Source organism: Ixodes scapularis, unplaced genomic scaffold (assembly GCF_016920785.2).
Source record: "Ixodes scapularis isolate PalLabHiFi unplaced genomic scaffold, ASM1692078v2 PGA_scaffold3__209_contigs__length_174095766, whole genome shotgun sequence".
Lineage (NCBI taxonomy): Eukaryota > Metazoa > Arthropoda > Arachnida > Ixodida > Ixodidae > Ixodes > Ixodes scapularis.
The window spans coordinates 38619157-38637307 of record NW_024609868.1 but is presented as its reverse complement, the minus strand read 5'-3'; the positions used below and the strand labels follow the sequence as shown (position 1 = coordinate 38637307).

Here is an 18151-nt window from a genome sequence, read left to right as displayed (position 1 = left end):
CGAAACACACTTGTTCGTTCGGGACAAGTGCGTTTCGGCGTCTCGCCGCAGCGGGGCGCCGGTCACGTGGCTCTCCTCTCATCCGTTGTCTGCCGCTCCACGTTTTCCATTTCGGCGGCCGCTTCTCGTGGCGGTCTCCCCGGCTATGTCAGTATTGGCGACGTGCGTGACCGAAAGCGTCGCTGTGGTCGGCCTTTTACGATTGGCCGAACGCTGACTATGACGTCAGAAAAGGATTTATCATCGACGGAAATAAGAGGAATGAAAGAACTTTAATTTTGACGGTGTTGGCAGTGTTCCTTTGAAAGCGCAATGATTTCAAGCTTCCACCATGCTATTTACAAACACCATCGAACTTGTTGTTTGCAAGGTAATGACGTCACAAGGGGGAACCGTAGGAGGGCGCCACTAAAGCATCTCGCCGCTAATAGAGGACGCTGTGACTGCACTCTTCGAACGCGTTAAGCGCGAGTTGGAGGCCGGCCATCGGAAAGAAACGCCCCGCCAATCTCACTTGTGCCTTCGAATGTTGCCACTTGATTCCCTCGCCGTGTCGATACGTAGAGCAAATAGACCGATCCCACCAAGCGTTCCACGCATGCGTGACGCCGCCATAACTGTAGTTCGTAGGAGGCAGACGCCAGTTCACGAGAGAGCTCATGCCGCCTCGTGCTCTGCTCGCGCAGACCTCCAGCAGGGCTGTCGCGCGTGCAGAAAGACTACAGCTCCCACGATGCATATCGGCAGTGGTGCCGTACTCAAACTAGCTGTGAGATCGGTCTATTCGTCTGCTTCTTGCACAGGTGTTGCGATGATGTCAGAACGCCCAGCTCTTGTTTGCTGATTGAACAAAGATAATGGGCAGAACTCAAGGCGTCTAGCGTTGAGGTCTACCCACTATCCTTCCAATCAAAGTCAATCAAAACTCGGCGTCGTTCTGTCGTTCCCTCAACTCCTGCGCAAGAAGCTGACGACTTGATCTCCGCATACAATGGGCTCGCGTTTATTGGACGGGCTATGTTTATCGACCGTTTCTTTAGAAAATAGAGGCAATATCTCGGCTTATAATATCCGTACGAAACACGGACAGTGACGGTGTGTGAGCGCCATGGCTGTCGTTTAGTCAAACAACGCCATACGTTAAACCATCGGGGAGGCGTCGTGACGGTGAATGCATAGAAATTAAGTACTTCATGTTTATTCGACGCTTGAATAGCTGGAGTTTTCAGTCAGTTCCCTTCATTGTTTACGTGTCGGTTTGTTCTACTACGTCAAGAATGCTATGTCGTATTAGACTCCTTCCCAGCTTTGTTCAAATTGTTTGACTGCGCAACAAATGTTGCATCTAAGGGGATGAGCCCAGGTAGCACAATTTTGTTGGTTTCATACCTAAGACAAGCCATAAAAAGTTTAGTTGTAAAAGTAGCTTGTGTTTGCTGTGTTCCACCAAAAAGCCGCAATATGAAACTAAAGGCCCAATCGCCTTGCAATTTATTCGAAACGGAAAGCGATAGAGGTACCTTGTAACGTATTCGTGTGACATAGTTTTCTCTTCCTTGCCCAGCCAATGGCTAATAAAATAGAACGAAAATTAAACTCTGATACTACGATATTTAGCCGCAACCGAACCTAGTGAGGGGGGGGGGGGGGGGGGCAACGATATTTAGTTGAAATATTTGTCAGTTTACGCGAGCTTAGTGGCACTAGTGAGACCCAAGTATACGCATACAACGCCCTTGATCAAGAGACCTCTTTGTTGCGGTTGCGGTTATTCTGGCTGCGAGTTGAGGGAAAGAACGCTCCCGTTTTTTCTTAATTTTTTTTCATCGACTACTATTGCACGAGGAGAAAAAGTAAAGGCCCGTTCACACTCTTGCGACCGACTAAGACCAAGAAAAACCAGACCGGTTTTTAAGCCTCTTGCGATCTTTTAGGACCAGCTCCGCTGCACCGCATCCATCCTAAGAGGTCGCCAAAGGCTTAAAAACCGGTCTGGTATCTCTCGGTCTTACTCGGTCGCAAGAGTGTGAACGGCGCTTAACCCGCGTTTCGTAGATTATTAACGTCAGGGATTCATTATAACTGGTATTTACGCCAAATACAAGAATCGTCCCACCTTCCCTTGAAAGCGCTGCTAATTTTGTTATTATTTCAATTTATGTATTTTTTTTTTCTTTTTCTTTTCATTTCCTTCAAGCCCCGCAAACACAAACACCGAGAGTCGAAAATAAAAGCGCACGCGTCTAGCTCTAAGCTGTCACCGAAGATAATTAGTTTCTTCGCCTCAACGCGTCCGTACACGCATGGGCAGGCATCCACGTCGATACAAGGAAACAAACGACGGCAAGAACGTGTCACCATGTTCGAAACCATACTACGCGGGTGTATGTTTATTCCTCCCGACTCCGCGAACCGACGGCTGCCAAAAAGGCCACCCCCGCGAACAGTTTTCGACCACCCTTATCCCTCCGGAGGAATCAGCAGAGACGCGCCTGCCTTCACCACAGCTAAGAAGCAGCAGCTACCCTTTTTAATTTTTTTTCTTTCTCTTTCGAATCCCCAACCTTCCCGGCACGTCTTCCCCATCAGGGAACGGCCGAAGGCGCGCGGAAGGCTCTGTGCTGCGCCGCACGACGTCGTCGTCGTCGTCGCCGTCGTCTCTGGCGTCGCGATAGCGGGGGTGGGGAGAAGCTTCGGGGCCCGGCCATAAATACCGACGCCGCCACTTTAATCTCTGAGCGGCATCTGAGGCCCCGCTGCCGACAGAAAAGCGGACCGATCGATCAAACGCAGCGACGGCGGCACGATCGACGGCGTGCTGCCGAAGCACGGCGCGCTGCTGCCGCGCCTAAAAAGCGCGATAGCCTCCGAAGGCTTGCGTCGGGATCCTTATAGCGCAGTGCCCGGTGCAGGACACGAAATGCCGACCGCTTACGAGTACACCAAATATTGAAAAGTTTTGGCGGGACGCGTGTTTTTGTAGAACGATATTGGTGCCGCGAACACGCTCTGCTACTTCTTGGCGGGAAAAATAAGGAGGGCGCGTGAGTGAAATAATGCATTCAAAAATGGTTTGCTAAAACTTCATATTAAATAGTCCGGGAGGCTCTTTTATAGACAGATTGCACGAAACAACAATTCGCGTAACATTAAAAAAAAAAAATCGATGATGGTGAAAGAAGAAAGAGCGAAGACTGACGTACATGTCACGATCAGCTCGGGTGGTACGAGATGTGTGTGATACGTTTGTCTAAGCGCAAGCATGACAAAAACTGTGGTCACTAACAGGAATAGAACCTCTTTCGGACGCCCCTCATCGGGCCCGTTGCCTTCCGCTGAGCTTGGGCTGCGCGAACACGCTCGAACCTCACGAGACGGCAATGTCTCGCTACAGAGTATACTATAGAAATAGGAAGTAGTCTTGGGAGTGGCGCGGCTCCGCAATGGAAGCCCGTGAGGGCGCGTCTATCGACAATTTGCAGCAGCCCCCGAAAATTGCTTCGTGTGTTTGAAAAACTGTACTCAGTCTGAGCGGTTGGTGGTACATTGCATTTTTGTGCCGGCATGTTCTTTCCCGGTGAGATTCTTGAGGCGCCTACAATTTCGCGTACACTACGGACTGTAGACTGTTAAATTTAATATAAAATGCCGGAGCAATGCCGGAGAAACTACTGATGCGTTCCAGGCTGCGCAACAATCTACTCGCATGTGAAAGGAGAGCGAAAAGCGTCAACCTTCATCCTTCCAAAGGACAGAGCCGCAAGAGATGTCTGGTCAACAAACCTGCACATTGAAGAATTCAGCGCAGTCTGCGGACTTCATTTTGAGCCCCGTTACATTCTTTGGGACTACAATCATATAGTTAACAAAAAAAAAATCATATCTCAAAAAATGCCTTTTATATGCCTGCGAACACTGTACCAGAGCGACACGAACATTTCGTATGCCCCGCCCATCGCAGCTCACGGGCGCCCCGCACGCGTTTCAGATACAGGCGCCGGTGACGCCATCTGCAAAGATCGATTCGATGCGCCTGCATTACTACGTGCCAGTCCCAACACTACCCCCTATTTCTAGTACACTGTGGACCAACGAGGTAGAGGGGCTTAGAGCGATAAACCGGGGTTCCGGTCTGCACTCAAAGTGACCCCCATAAGGCGGCTGCCATTGTACGCAAATTTGACCACTCGTCACATGACCAAACCAAATACGTGACGTCACAGAAAAGATGGCAGCGCCCATGCAGCGGCTGGCCCCAGCTGGGCCGGAGCTTGTCGGATACTTTGTTCATTGTCGTTCGTCTCGGCGAGTTCATTTTAGACGCGGAAGCTGTCTTATGAGGCCGGTCGAGAGTGACTTCAGAGTTCAGCGTGGTGTCTGACGTAGGTAAACCGTGAAAATTCGGAGGAATGGTGTGCATTTCGCTGGTGACCGACGGGGATGTTGCCACGAAAGAGACAATCGGCCCTACGTTGCTCGGACCTCGGATTCATTCGGACACCGCTGGGATAAATTTTAAGGCAACGTTTCTGTGCTCGCGTTGACCATCGGAACCTTCAAGATCTACAGTGAAGCGTGTGCAATATATTTGGATACACAGTTTAGCGACGAAAATTTTATTTTTTGTGCTTGGCAGTGTGCAATCGTGGTGCCGCTTCGTTCAAATGACCGAAGGCTCACTTTCTTTGTGCGGTGCATCGGAGAGCTGCCTTGACGCTTGTAGTTCCCGCACCGTGCTAAATGATACTGTGCTACTTCCCAAATCGTTCCGGCGTAGACGTGAACTTTCATGGAGCACAGGTGTTGCTGTTGGTATTGATTCTGCTCGTCTGTCGCACGTTTCGTCGACACCAAAGTTTCATCAACACTCGCTACGCGAATTGCAAGCTGTATGGACATTTCATCGCGCGTGTTACCTACCCAGTCCACCCGTTCACGCCGCTTTGCGACGACAGTCTGCAGCGGCTCATTACTAGAAAAGTGGTCCCACATCCATTTCAGTTCAGCTCGTCCTCGGCAGTCGCCAAACCCTGAAGGAGAGGATTTATTCGGACAGAATTCCACTAAAGCATTGCAGCTTCTTTAGTGGTCAGGATAGACTCTGTTCTGTCTGTTTTGTTGTATGGTCACGGATGCTTGGTACAGTCCTATTTTCTATAAATATTTATTATTCTGGAAAGTTCCAGGCCATGCTCAGCTGCCATTGTATGTTCTCGTGGAGGTGCTGCGCACTTTAGCCATAGCCTTTCGCTCTGTGTGGACCCTGGCGGCTCCTCAGCCGAGTTGCCCGATAACAAGACACGGGTGGCACATTATCCTGCGTCTTAAACTCCCGGCGAGCCGTGAACCAAGTCCTATTCCGAGCCCGGCAGAAAAACCGCAAGACGAGCGAGTACCACAAGGACGAACCTCGGAAATACACCACGAAGAACCTGAAATCCAAGCCAGTCGCTGCTACCAGCAAGAACCATTGGAACTGGGTCTTTTGCCAGACAAAACGAAGCTGACTGAGCCAACAATGACAAACCTGTAGCAGCAAACCGCGTCCGCTCCCACCATCGTTTACATGCCCGTCGCACCTCGCACTGTGATGCCCTTTCACACAAGGTGCATAAGACGTCGGGGGCTGGATTGAACAATACTCCATATGACCGTGTCACCCGTCACAGTGGGTAGATGGACAACCAGCTCCTGCAGAACCTATACTTCTCGTGGAAGAAACTGCCAGGCAGTGGTTTGAGAACCAGGAATCCTCCTTAACGTCGTGGGAAGTTTGCAAGACCGAGCTGAAGTGCACGTTCATCAGCCAACATTGACGAAAAAGAGCCGAATTCCTGATTCTGTCCAGGACACGGCCCTAGCAAGAGCGTCACCACCTTTGTGGAGGATGTTTTGCGCCTGATCGAGCACCCACGCGAACCCTGATGCTACAGAAGACGAGAAGCTAAGAGCCCCAAGTCCCTCATGTGAGCGACAACACCTTCGGCAGCCTTGTCCGCAACCCCACGACAACAGGCAAAGAGTTCATATCACCGAGGCTTCCAACATTGAATGTACACTGCAGGCCCGAGCCTATCAATATCAACAACTCCCCAGCGTCTCGACACTCGAATCGTCCAGCTGCAACTTCGACGCCAGCCCCCAGGCATCCGCGACATCATCCACAACAGTGTCCGGGAGGATATAAGGAAGCTAGTTCCTGCCATCAGTTGCCCGGCTTTTATTTTGATTGCCGAGATTGTTTCGGAAGAAGTTCGACGGGCATTTCAACTGGAGTCTTCTTCGAGCGAAGCGGCATCTGACGAACCGAGGGCGACTTATGCCACAAAGTCACAACGACCACCACCGGCTACCTGTTACTATTCAATGCCAATTCAACGAGACACCCCAACGCCGAAGCATTCCTGACATCGGGAAGAACCAGTGTAGGTCCGCGCTGAACAAATTACACCGAAGAAAACGGAGGTGCTGCGAATTGCGGACCGAAAACCACTCTGCTATCATTGCATGAGTCCGACCATGTCTAATGGAGGTGCCCGTACAAATGAATTCGCCTGCAAGGGTTCGTGCCGAACGACCCTCGACCACGTCTCGACGAGCGTCTGCGAAATATTGAGGATTATCTTCGGCGGTCTTTGTCCCTGGTGCCGACTTTACCCCGAAGCTCGTGATCCACTTCATCTGGACGGGAGGTAAGCACGACAAAGCACGTGGGCGGCAATGCAAGGACAGTTGATCTGGTGTCGGTTGTCATCCAAGGACAATACCTAATAATTTTCTGACACTAATTATCTGTGTCCACGCCACAAAGCACACAATTTCCAACTTCGATGGAGAATGCCGCTGAGTGACTTGAAGAAATAGAATGGTTGGGTGCTCTCAAAAGTGGACTGGTCCTTTGCCACAAGAAACTTACACAAGTTGCAGTGGTCGCGGGATGCAGAATAAATTGCCATTACGAAATGGAAGTGAAATGGCTTGGATAGCAAACAAACATTGTTGCCAGCTATCAAGTCAACGGTACAGCAGAAGGCACAGCCACGTAACCAATACATGCCCGAGCTCGCTGCATTGATGCAGAAAACGACCAGGAAAATGTGCGCATTAGAAGCCAGCCCTGCGGCTTCAGTGCATCAGACGTCAGTGGCCGCACATGACGTATGATTGCAAGACAGCATCGGTCGGTCAAAGTTGCCACTCGACCAAACTGAACACCGACGTGCCAGGAGCGTCATCCGACAACAAGGTCCACAGGTGCTACGACTGAACGCCTAACAGAAGACTGTCGCAGAAAGAACTCGTTATGGAACCATTTAATAAGAATCAATAATTATGTAATCAAGTTGAAATAAACATATTTGATACACTAACCAGATAAACATATTTCCGCTTGCCTTGACGTCTTGAGAGTCTAAACACCAAGAATTGTGTTCACTGCACACGCAGGTCCCTTTGAGGACACTTGCATCTCTGACCCTTCAATATTAATTAATGGGACATACCAGACTGGCAGACTTGTTGCATGGGGCTGCACTCGTTCCACCTCTCCTGAACACGCGGTGCATCCGAAAACCAACTCCAGTGATATGAAAATGTTATTTATTAATTTATTCCCTCCAGGGTCCTTCGTAGGCATTGCAGAGAGGATACTTAAAACTACACACATGATAATAACATTAAAGCACACTGCTGTAACTTGTTAATTGCAAAAAGAAAACACCTCTGAGCATATACTTTAGTAGTATGTGTTGATGTGTAGTTATATAGCAGGACACTTTCTATACGTATGACACAATAGACCCTTTGCAGAACCCCATCAAGCAACACAATTGTTACCATTTTTTTTTGGTATGACACATTAGACCCTTTGCAGAACCCCATCAAGCAACACAACTGTCACCATTTTTTTTTTCGGCGTAAAGCACAAAAATGGGCCCCAGTTAACGTCGAATGCTAATGCAACATTCGAGTCCAATAGGCGCCGAGCCGAGTTCACAGTGATGGCGGACATAACATTCTTGCTGAACAAATGCCCAAAGTATGAAAGCCTGGGGTAATTAGAGTACTAGCTACTGCAATTCGTTTCATCACAATTTGGCAAACGGGAAAGGCTACAGTCTCGGTGAGCCAATTTGCACGTTGGAGAGAGGCACATGACAACATGTCACTCAGAGTGCTCGTCTGCACAGATTTGTCACACCTTCGCTCCGTCTCTCAGAGCGGCTCGAGGGGGCTGCGGCGGTTGCCCTTTTTTTTGCGCTTTTCCAAGTTACAATGATACGAAGTGTAGGCAGTCCACACTTTTCAAAAAGTCTATCGAAGAGACCGAAAGGAATGGTCAACATTTTTCAACAAGACTGCTCTTCAGGCAAGGGATGAACACAAATGTGAATCATCTTATCCAGGTAATTAGAACAAGTATATAATTGACCGACTAATGCAATACACTCTTGGTGAAAAAAAGTATTGCTGCAATAAAGCCTACGAAAGAGAAAAAGGTGCAGTTAATCTATGCATACACCAAAATAGTTGCTCTTATAGCAAGTCGAATAGCTTTGAAGCAGGTGCCTGCAACGATTTATTCATCCTCGCACTCAATAAAACGTCATCCTCGTAGCTGAAAATAAGTGTGCACTTCGCCTTCACAAAGAGAGGAAGAAAAGCGATCGAATGTAGAATCGCCGATTAGCACAAAAGGTTAAAGATCGCAGGAACTTCCTCGCTAAAAGTTATTATGGTTATTTGGTGACGCAGAGCTGAAACAACTTCCCCTAGGCCCTAACGCGTTCGATTCTCAGACATTCCAACGTTCAAACAAAGCTAGAAAAATGCGAATACTTTATGCCTGAATTTATATCGTAAAATTGTTGATAAGTGCGAAACGCAAAGGTCGCAGGGGCTTCCTCGCTAAAAGTTGCTGTGTTACAGTTACCTAGGGCTAAAACAAATTCCCCTAGGCCCTACATCCGACGCATACATTTCGTGTCGCTTCTCAGACATTGAAACGTTCAAACAAAGCTAAGAGAATGCAAAATATTTTATGCTAAAAGCACTCAAAGTTCTATCGATCCTCGAACAGATCCCGAATCCGAGCACCGGTACGGCGATACGGCTGATGCTGCCTCACAGGTGTTAATATCCAGAGAATCCAGTGCGATCTTGCGGAAAAAGTGTATAAAGTCTCATTTATTCATATTTTCACATTATACCTGCGTCAGCGAACACGAAAAAGCCCGAAGTCGTCGGAAAGCAGCTGCACATCACGGCTACCGCGCACCGGACAAACTCGCATCCGCCAGCTCTGGGCGCTGCCATCTTACCTGTGACGTCACGGCTCTTGGGAGGTCATGTGACGAGTGGTCACATTTGCATAAAATATAGCGGCAACCGGGGGGATGCCACCTCCGAACTTCCGGTTTATCACTCTAAGCCCCTCTACCTCGTTGCTGTGGACTTACCAAAGGTTGTGAAAGGGTTGCCTTGCTACATACCCCTCCCGGACGAAGAACACGAAGCCAGGGGTTTCGAAAACAAGAAACTACATTTATTAGTATAATAGGAATGGTTTCTTAATAGTACTATACAACGCAGCCATGGCGTGCTCTCGTTCCGCCCTGCTTATTGCGTGGGCGCGTCCCCTATTATAATCTCTGGCGATCATTCTTCATGCGCTGTTCCGCGCTTCGGACTAGGTGTCGACTTTGGGCGGTCGGTAGCGGCCCCTGGGCACGGTGGCGGACCCTTGTCCCCGCAAGCCCGAGAGCACGCGCTGGATAACTGAAATGACTCTCTGTCGGTTTCATCACGTCAGTGACTCTATGTCATATGTCATGACATTTCATGACATCAAATGTCATATGACATTTGTTCTTCTGACTTTGCAAGTTCGGCATGTCTCGGACCGTTGATCTAGAATGACGCTGCTTATATATCGCACAAAGAACAGTCTGCATACAGATTCGACCGCGAGTCACGGCGAGATCCGTGCTTCGAATGCCGTATGGCAATGACTTCAAGGAGAAACTTGACACACGGCATTCGAACCACGGATATGGCCGTGACTCGTGCTTGCAGACGGCCTTTCGTATGGTGTATGAGTAGTGTGACCTTGGTCACACTACTCATCAGTTTTGTACTCGTCACTCGAAACTAATCAGTTACAATTACTCTGGTTAAAAAGTATTCAATTCCATTACTTGACTACGGGAATGGAAAAATTAATTCGCAATTACTTGAAAAAGTAATCGTTCCTTTTTGCATTAAGTACTTTAGGTAGGTTTTCAGAAGGACATATTTTCCTGCCGGGAAACGGGACTTTCGTAAAGTCTATTATTCAAGAGGGATCACCTAATCATAAACTACATCCTCTTAATAAGCCAGTTTTTGTAAACCACACTCCTGTCCGAGACTTGGTGCAAGGATTCTTTCGTAAGATACAAACTTGTGCAAATAAAAGGCGAAAGGGGAGGGTCATTCCACGCCAAAGAAGACGCGGAAGTTTTTATTTTCTGCGATATGTACTAAACGATTAATTTGGATAATAAAGCCTCTGAACTCGAAGAAAAGTATATTTTTGTAAACAAATTAATTTTATTTTGCTGATATCAGGCTTAAATTTCTGGACTGCATAAAACTTCCGTTGTTAAAAAAAAAAAAACATTGTAAAACAAATCTTGCGTACCACACAAATATAGGTGGGCGCCTAGTTACCTAATGATATCGTCTATCTTACACTAAAATACAAACATTGAAAGACGCCATTTTGGGTCTAAATAGGAGCTAAAAAATACTTTATGAGATTTCTTTATTGTTTTAGTCAACTTGGATTTGGGTGTTACTACAATACTCATTTCGTTTGTTCTCATAGAACTAATATGTGAATTGCGCGTGTTCAATTTTTAAAGCCTCGACTTGTTGCGTTTTAATTTAATGACATCATATTCTCCAGTTTGTGCCGAAAGGGCCATATTGAGAGGCAGAAAAACCACTGTGCATGGGCAGCGGTGCCTGGAAATTTTGAAATAGTCGAAAGTTAAATTCGCCTCATTCGTTTAACATATACAAAAATAAGGAAAGTACTTGTAAAAGATGGGCCTCTCCGTCCATGCCCCCATGCCCCCGCCTTCCAGGCGACGCACGCCGGCGTTCGCCAGCGAACGTCATCGGTGTGATACGACGCCGCAAGGCCTTCAACGCTGTCTTGTAAACGCGTTTTATTCAATTCAAGTGGGCGTTACCCTGACTTCCATGCATCCGTATCGTCTCTACGTTACATAATGAAACTGGCGTCTTAATTGTATTCTACTTTTACCCAGGTAACTGCCGACAAACGCAGGCCAGCATCGTCTGCTTCCCGAGTTTGGAAATGCATACCGCGCGTCGGCCTCGTCCGTTGTATATCCAGAAATAAAGACTATCCTGACCGGATAGCTCTTCACCGTTGAGAAATTATAACGGTGATTTAGTTTCCACATTGAACTTAAATGTATTTTGATAGAGTATGTAGCGCTACCAAAAGCAGTGCAATGTTTCGAAAAGCATTCCACTCTTTGCGGCGGACGCCTCACGACCCTGAGGTTCCGCACGTGTGCAGATTTTGAGACTCCGAAATACACTGGAGGCCATAGAACAAGTATCGAGTTTCGAACTCACTATTATTTTTAGAGGAAGTGCTTTTGATAAAACGTGGGAGTTACATAGGTGCCGTGTTTGCCATCCGAGTGTCAGTCTCGGCGGACTTTAGATGAGGTTATGAACCTCCTGTTAAGTCGGTTTATCAAACATAATGTTGGTTAACATTATAATTAACAGTGTCACGGCACAAATGGATTATTGAAGCCAACAACTATCAGAGGCTTAACCAATTTATAGATTTTGCAAAAAGGCCATAATTAGTGTCTTATAAATTCATCGGACACTTTTCGCGTTTCTAATCACAATTTCAATATTGCGCACATAGGTGAAGAGCTATACGGTCTGAATTGTTTTTATATCTGAACATACGACACACCAGGCCGACGCGCGTTAAGCATTCTAAAACTCGGAAAGCAGACGATGCAGGCCTGCACTCGTCGGCAGTTACCTGGGCAGTAGAGTGAAATTAAGAAGGCAGAACCACCACGTAACCGTAACGAGGATAAGGATGCCTGGAAGTCAAGATAATGTCCACTTCAAGTGAATAAAACATACTTTGAGGAGAGCGTTGAAGACCTTGTGGTGGCGTTTCACACCGTTAACGCCTCGCTGCTGAACGTCGGCGTGCGTCGCCCACGAGGCGGGCACCTAGAGGCGATATCCGAGAGGCTGATCTTCAAAAACAAATTCATCAGCAACAACAAAAAGTAATTTTCTGGATTTTTTTTTTATATGTTAAATGGATAATGCGGATTTAAATTTTGAGTGTTTTGAAAGCTCCAGCTAGCATTGCCCACGCTGCTTGGTCTGGCTCTAAATAGGACCATTTCTGCATAAACTGGAGATTTCGTCAATTAATTAAAATGCAGCCAAACAAGACTTTAAAATTTTATACATATGCATTAATGCATTCACATGTCTGCCATTCATCAATCGATGTATTTTAAACCCGAATAGAGACAATGTACTCCTGCCATGATAACATGAATAAAGGACAGTATCCACTGCCCAACGAGGTAGGGCAAAAATTCAGGGCCCGCTCTAGTACTCCCCTTTCTCTGTTTCATTTAAACATTCAATCAGCACGGAACAAGTTTGATGAGTTGAATATTTTTTAGACGATTTTGGTTTCTTTTTTGATTTTCTTATGTTAACCGAAACATGGTGCCGTTCTGAAGATACATGAACCCTTTGGATGGATGCACCGTTTATGACTTAAATCGCTGTTTAAAGCCGGGGGTGGTGTTTGTATTTACGCAAAAACTGCTTTCGAATGTACGGTCATAGATCAGTTGACTACTGTTACAGATGATTTTGAAATTATGATTTTAGAAAGTTCAAAATCTATATTATCTGTTATGTATCGTCCACCTAATGGTGATATGGACATGTTTTTTTGGAATTCCTAGAAAAAACTATTTATGTTCATCGGTGAAAACAATGTCGCTTTATATTTGGGCGGAGATTTTAATATAGATATGATGAGATCATTTCCTCGATAATTGCAGTTTTTGTCACTGTGCAATTCCTACGGTTCCTTTAATGCAATATCCGAACCAACTCGGGCAAATCATGCGAATGCGACGTTTCTAGACTTGTTCATAACAAATATTGATGATTCACGCCTAACTGCTGGTGTTATTGGGGCCACAATCAGTGACCGCCTGCCAATTTATTTGTTTGCCGATCTAAAATATGTGTCAAAAAAGTCATCGAACACAAATTACACTTTTCACCGAGATATAAGCTTAACAAGACGCAACTATTTTGAAGAGGAAATACAACTTACCAGCTAGAGCGCGGTTCTTTCCTGTGACTCAGCTGACCAGGCATATGACCTCTTTCTTGAAACGTTTACAAATATCTATAACCGGTGCTTTCCCTACAAGAAGTGTCCAGTGCATGGGTTACCAGTGCGGGGGTTACTTCGCAGATAATTAAAATGATGAATTGGAAGAATGCGCTTTATAATAAATTTCTGCACACTAGAGATTTGGGCGTCCTCCGCGAATTTAAAATGCAAAGGAACATGATAACAAGCGCTCTTCGTAAATCAAAGCGTGCATACCATTACCATATGTTTCAGGGTGAACCAAGAACGGATGTCATGTGAAAGAAAGTGGACATGCTGGTTAAACCTCACTCTCGCAATGACTCAATTAAAACGATCACTGTAAACGAGGAGTGCATAACTGGTGCCGCGTTGGCTGACAGATTCAATAATCATTTCGCGGACTTAGTTAACAGCGTTCGCTCTGTCAATGCTTGTGACCTAGTCGATAAAATTTCGAAGTGTTTTTCTTCTGCCTACTGATGACAGTTAATTAATATCAGCATTTAACAATTTTAGAAACAGTAAAAGTAACGACGTGCATGGCATTCATATCGAACCTGTAAAGCGTGTTATTCATACCATCGTCCCTTGTTTGACCCACATTTATAACTTAGCCGTTCAGGACGGGGTGTTTCCGAAAAGAATGCAAGTGGCCAAGGTGCCCGTCCTCCACAAGGCAGGGGATAAGAGCAACGTGGGTAATTACAGGCCTGTGTCTGTACTGCCGGTATTCTTTAAAGGACTAGAAAAGATTATGCACATGAGACTATATGCTTTCTGTGAAAAACGCTCAATTATTACACCTTGTCAATTCGGTTTCCGAAAGGGGTACTCGACAGAGTTGGCGCTACGAAAACAGAAAGAAGTGATACTTACAAACATCGAAAACAAACTGCTAACATTGGCAATATTTATTGATTTTTCGAAGGCATTCGATCGCCTTCACCATAAAACGTTACTGCAGAAACTGGACATTTGTGGCATCAAGGGACTTGCCCTGAACCTGATTGAAAGCTATTTGCAAGACCGTTATCAGTACGCTGAAATTGACGGGGAGCATTCAAACATGCGCCAAATAAAGGCAGGTGTACCGCAAGCGGGTATTCTCGGGCCCCTTTTTTTCAATATTTTTATAAATGACATAGTGAACTTAGATAATAGCGTCAACTACATAATATACGCAGATGATACAAGTTTGTTTTTCTCTGGAACTAACATTGACGTCAATATAGAAAGAGCAAATCGATTCTTGCAGAGTCTAAACGTTTGGACCACCGCAAATTCATTAACAGTAAATGTTGCAAAAACTAAGGCAGTTATTTTTTGTGCAAAAAAAAAAAAATACGAGCTGCACCAGAAACTTGCCGGGAGGGCTCTCTTTTGCCTCACGAGATGTGGAAATTGTAAAAAGTACTAAGGTGGTCGGCGTAATTTTTAATGAACATATGTTGTGGGATGAGACGGTGCAGGACACAACCATAAAGCTCTGAAAGGTTGTAGGCGTTTTGTATAAATACCGTATATCTTACCATCTTCAGTAATGCTGCTTATATATCACGCCCTGTTTTGCTCATATTTGAATCACTATTTCCTGGCTTGAGGTACTACTTCGAAAACGAATGTTCAGAGACTTTTTTTAATGCAGAAGAGGGAAATACGAATAATATGTAATGTAGCGTATGATCACTCCACGAAAGCTTTGTTTAAAAATCTTGACACGTTAAAAATCACGAATTACTATAGTTATAAGCTTGTGATGTATATAAAAGATCATTAAACAACTCTGTTAGCGTTTTCAATTCAGCATCCAGTTTGGAGTCGCGGGACGCAACATACAGCACTCGTCATTCTCGAAACTGGGCCGCACCGCGCTCCAGACGAAATTATGGTGACCAGAGACTGGTTTTTACTCTCCCGAGAATTTTAAGCAACCTTGAGGCAAAGGGAATTTCCGTGGCAAACACAAGCAAAAAGGAAATTCGTGGCCTATTTGAGCGATCTATTGAATAGATGTCATGCTTTGAAGGTATAGAGACAGTTGCGTATATATTTTTGAAAGTCAATGTGCATTGTTGTGTGCTTCCTACTAAACTCTCGGAGCAAGCATGTGCAACTCTGAATTATGTTTACCTTGTTTAATCATTTACGCCGTATATAATTGACACCACTGACCTGTATAAACACTGAATTACCTGTCTTTATATATGTTAAATTGTTCTTTCACTCATATGTTGTGTTTCTTCTGCGGATGTAAAGGGGAGGCGGGGGCTTCGTCGAGGAACGACATGCTGCTTTTTTTCCCTGTCTTCCCCTCTCAGATAAAGAAAAAATAAAATTGATTGAGTGATTGATTGATTGATTGATTGATTGATAGTTTTATGAGAACAAACGAAAAAAGTATTGTAGCAAACACCCAAATTCAAGTTGACAAAAAAAAAATCATAAAGTTTCTTTTTAACTCGTATTTGGAACCAAAATGGCGTCTTTCAAAGTTTGTATTTTAGTGTAAGTGAGGGCATATTATTAAGTAATTAGGCGCCATTCTATATTTGTGTGGTATTGAACCTTTTTTTACCCAATGTTTTGCTTAACTACATGAGTTTATGAAAATTCCAGAAATTTAAAGCATGCATATGCTTGCTTCATGCATATGTATGCTGCAGAAAGTATTCGTGGACCAATATGTCAGGACGGTCATACAAACAGGAAGCACGCCTTAGTGTCTGCAAACTGTCTGAGCGTGGCTTTACGTCGCGTGGTGTGTGCGAGCTTTCCCGCCCATGACAAAGACCTTGGCCTAATTTGCTTCCTTTTCGTTTCGCAGAGAGTGCCCTGGCTGCCGGTGCTGTGCCCCTCGTCGCCGTCCTGGCGACGCTCTTCTTTCTGCTTGCTGTCACCGGGGCCGTCACCTGGTACCGGTGTCGACTGAGAAAGAGAACGCGCGCCGGCTTGCCCTTCTGGAGCATCGAGCTGCGGGAGGACAAGTCGGGACAGGGCCCCGACTGCCCGTACCAGCACCTGGATGCCGCGTCCAGTCGCGTCGTCGTGCAGGGCCACAGCGACGAGGACGCCTCCGCAGACGCCAGCACACCGAAGGTGACTAAGGAGTCCAAGACCCCTTCTTGCAAGGAGGCGCCGCTGGAAGACGTCTGATACCTTCCCGGACAAAGGGTGTACCGGAATCGTGATGTGTATACGAGTGACATCGAGTGGGGCCATGGCGATGAAGACGTTTCCTCAAACGCCAACGCACCAAAGGTGATCAGGGAGACCAAGACGTCTTCTTGCAAAACGGCGCCGCTGGAAGACGTCTTATACCCCCCGGACAAAGAGTGACGAAGAATCAAGACGTGTATACAAGTCACCTCGAGTGGCTTCACAAGTTGGTGCATCGTTTGCATTACAACTGTGTTACACGGCCGCGAATTTGTGTAAGCATCGTTTCGAAGGATTGTGAGGGCATCGACAGCAAGCGTTCATGATGACATCGACAGTAGTGCGACAGGACAGATGTGTGTCGTTGATGTCTGCATCGGGGGAAAACTGGTGTTTGGATGACTAGGAGCGCGGACGAAAAGTTATACGGTATGATGTGCTGGCAGGATACCGTCATAAAGAAGGAAAATCAAATGTCCCACCTCGTCGTACCGAAGGGATCGTGAAAAAGCTGAAACCGAAAGTGCGGTAACGATCGATCTTGAGAAGCGCTTGGGAGGATTCCCGTGGGAATCAGTTATGCACAGAAAGGAACGCCAAGGTGAAGTACCATAATATACCACTGGGAGTTACGCGGGCGACGGGAGAAATGCCGAGTCATACCCAGGTAATATCAGAGGTAACCTATGCTGTCAACACGGCGAATGTGCAGTCTCCGGAATGTTATCCTGGATGGAAATAGCTATAGCCTCGAGGTGCATATAGCCGAAGAGTGAAAGAGTCATAAAGCTGGATTTTATGACAGGTAGGGCCGACTGGAAGAAATCATGCTGTGACTTAATCAGGTTTCGGGTTTATCCAATTGTCCCAAGAGAACAGCGGCTATGCACGCATACCGAAGGTGGCGTCAATATAAATCTTGTAAGCCTGTTCAGAAAATTTGTATGAGGAGGTCCTTTGGTGAACACGTTTGATAGATTTGTGATACCGGTGACGGGAGAACACACTGCACATTTATGTAAGCCACGGAGAAAGCCAGACTGAATGCAGTCACAAATGCATCACTGGGAGGATGACAGAACTTTTTTTTCATCATTATGTTTTTGTTTTTTTTGTTTTTTTTTTGTTTTACTAATTTCATTTTAAGCAGGAATGTGTGTGCCTTTGCTTTCTGTCTGGATATTGGGATACTGAAGTTGAGTGAACAAATAGCGTTATATGAAGAACTTCCTCTTGTATTGATATACTGTTGTAGTTGGAATGTGAGCTTCAGGGGGGGGGGGGGGGGGGGGGGGCGTCTCTTATTCTACGTACCAGTGTAAAGAAAAAAAAAGTCCTGCTTATACTGGAATTTAGACATCAGAGCACATTTCATTTTCGTACATTTAAAATGTTGTTTCTAAACTGTTTTATGACCCCACGAGTTTGAAAGCTACTTTCAAAATATACCATTTTTGAGAACATTATAACCCTCGGAAACACTATCGGTCCCGAACAAGCAGTAAGTTGTTTTACCGATGTCTGAAT

General features: G+C 45.9%; 1 protein-coding gene across 1 annotated transcript in view; it reads left to right on the top strand.

Moving 5' to 3' along the window:
• The window catches only part of LOC8038916 (multiple epidermal growth factor-like domains protein 9), a 171144-nt gene extending 153742 nt beyond the window's left edge, over window positions 1–17402 (top strand). The window contains exon 6 of the mRNA XM_029982979.3: window positions 16293–17402. Within this exon, the coding sequence (XP_029838839.3) occupies window positions 16293–16621 (329 nt within the window). The 3' untranslated portion in view covers window positions 16622–17402. The remainder of the gene's footprint in view (window positions 1–16292) is intronic.
• Window positions 17403–18151: the final 749 nt, after the last annotated feature.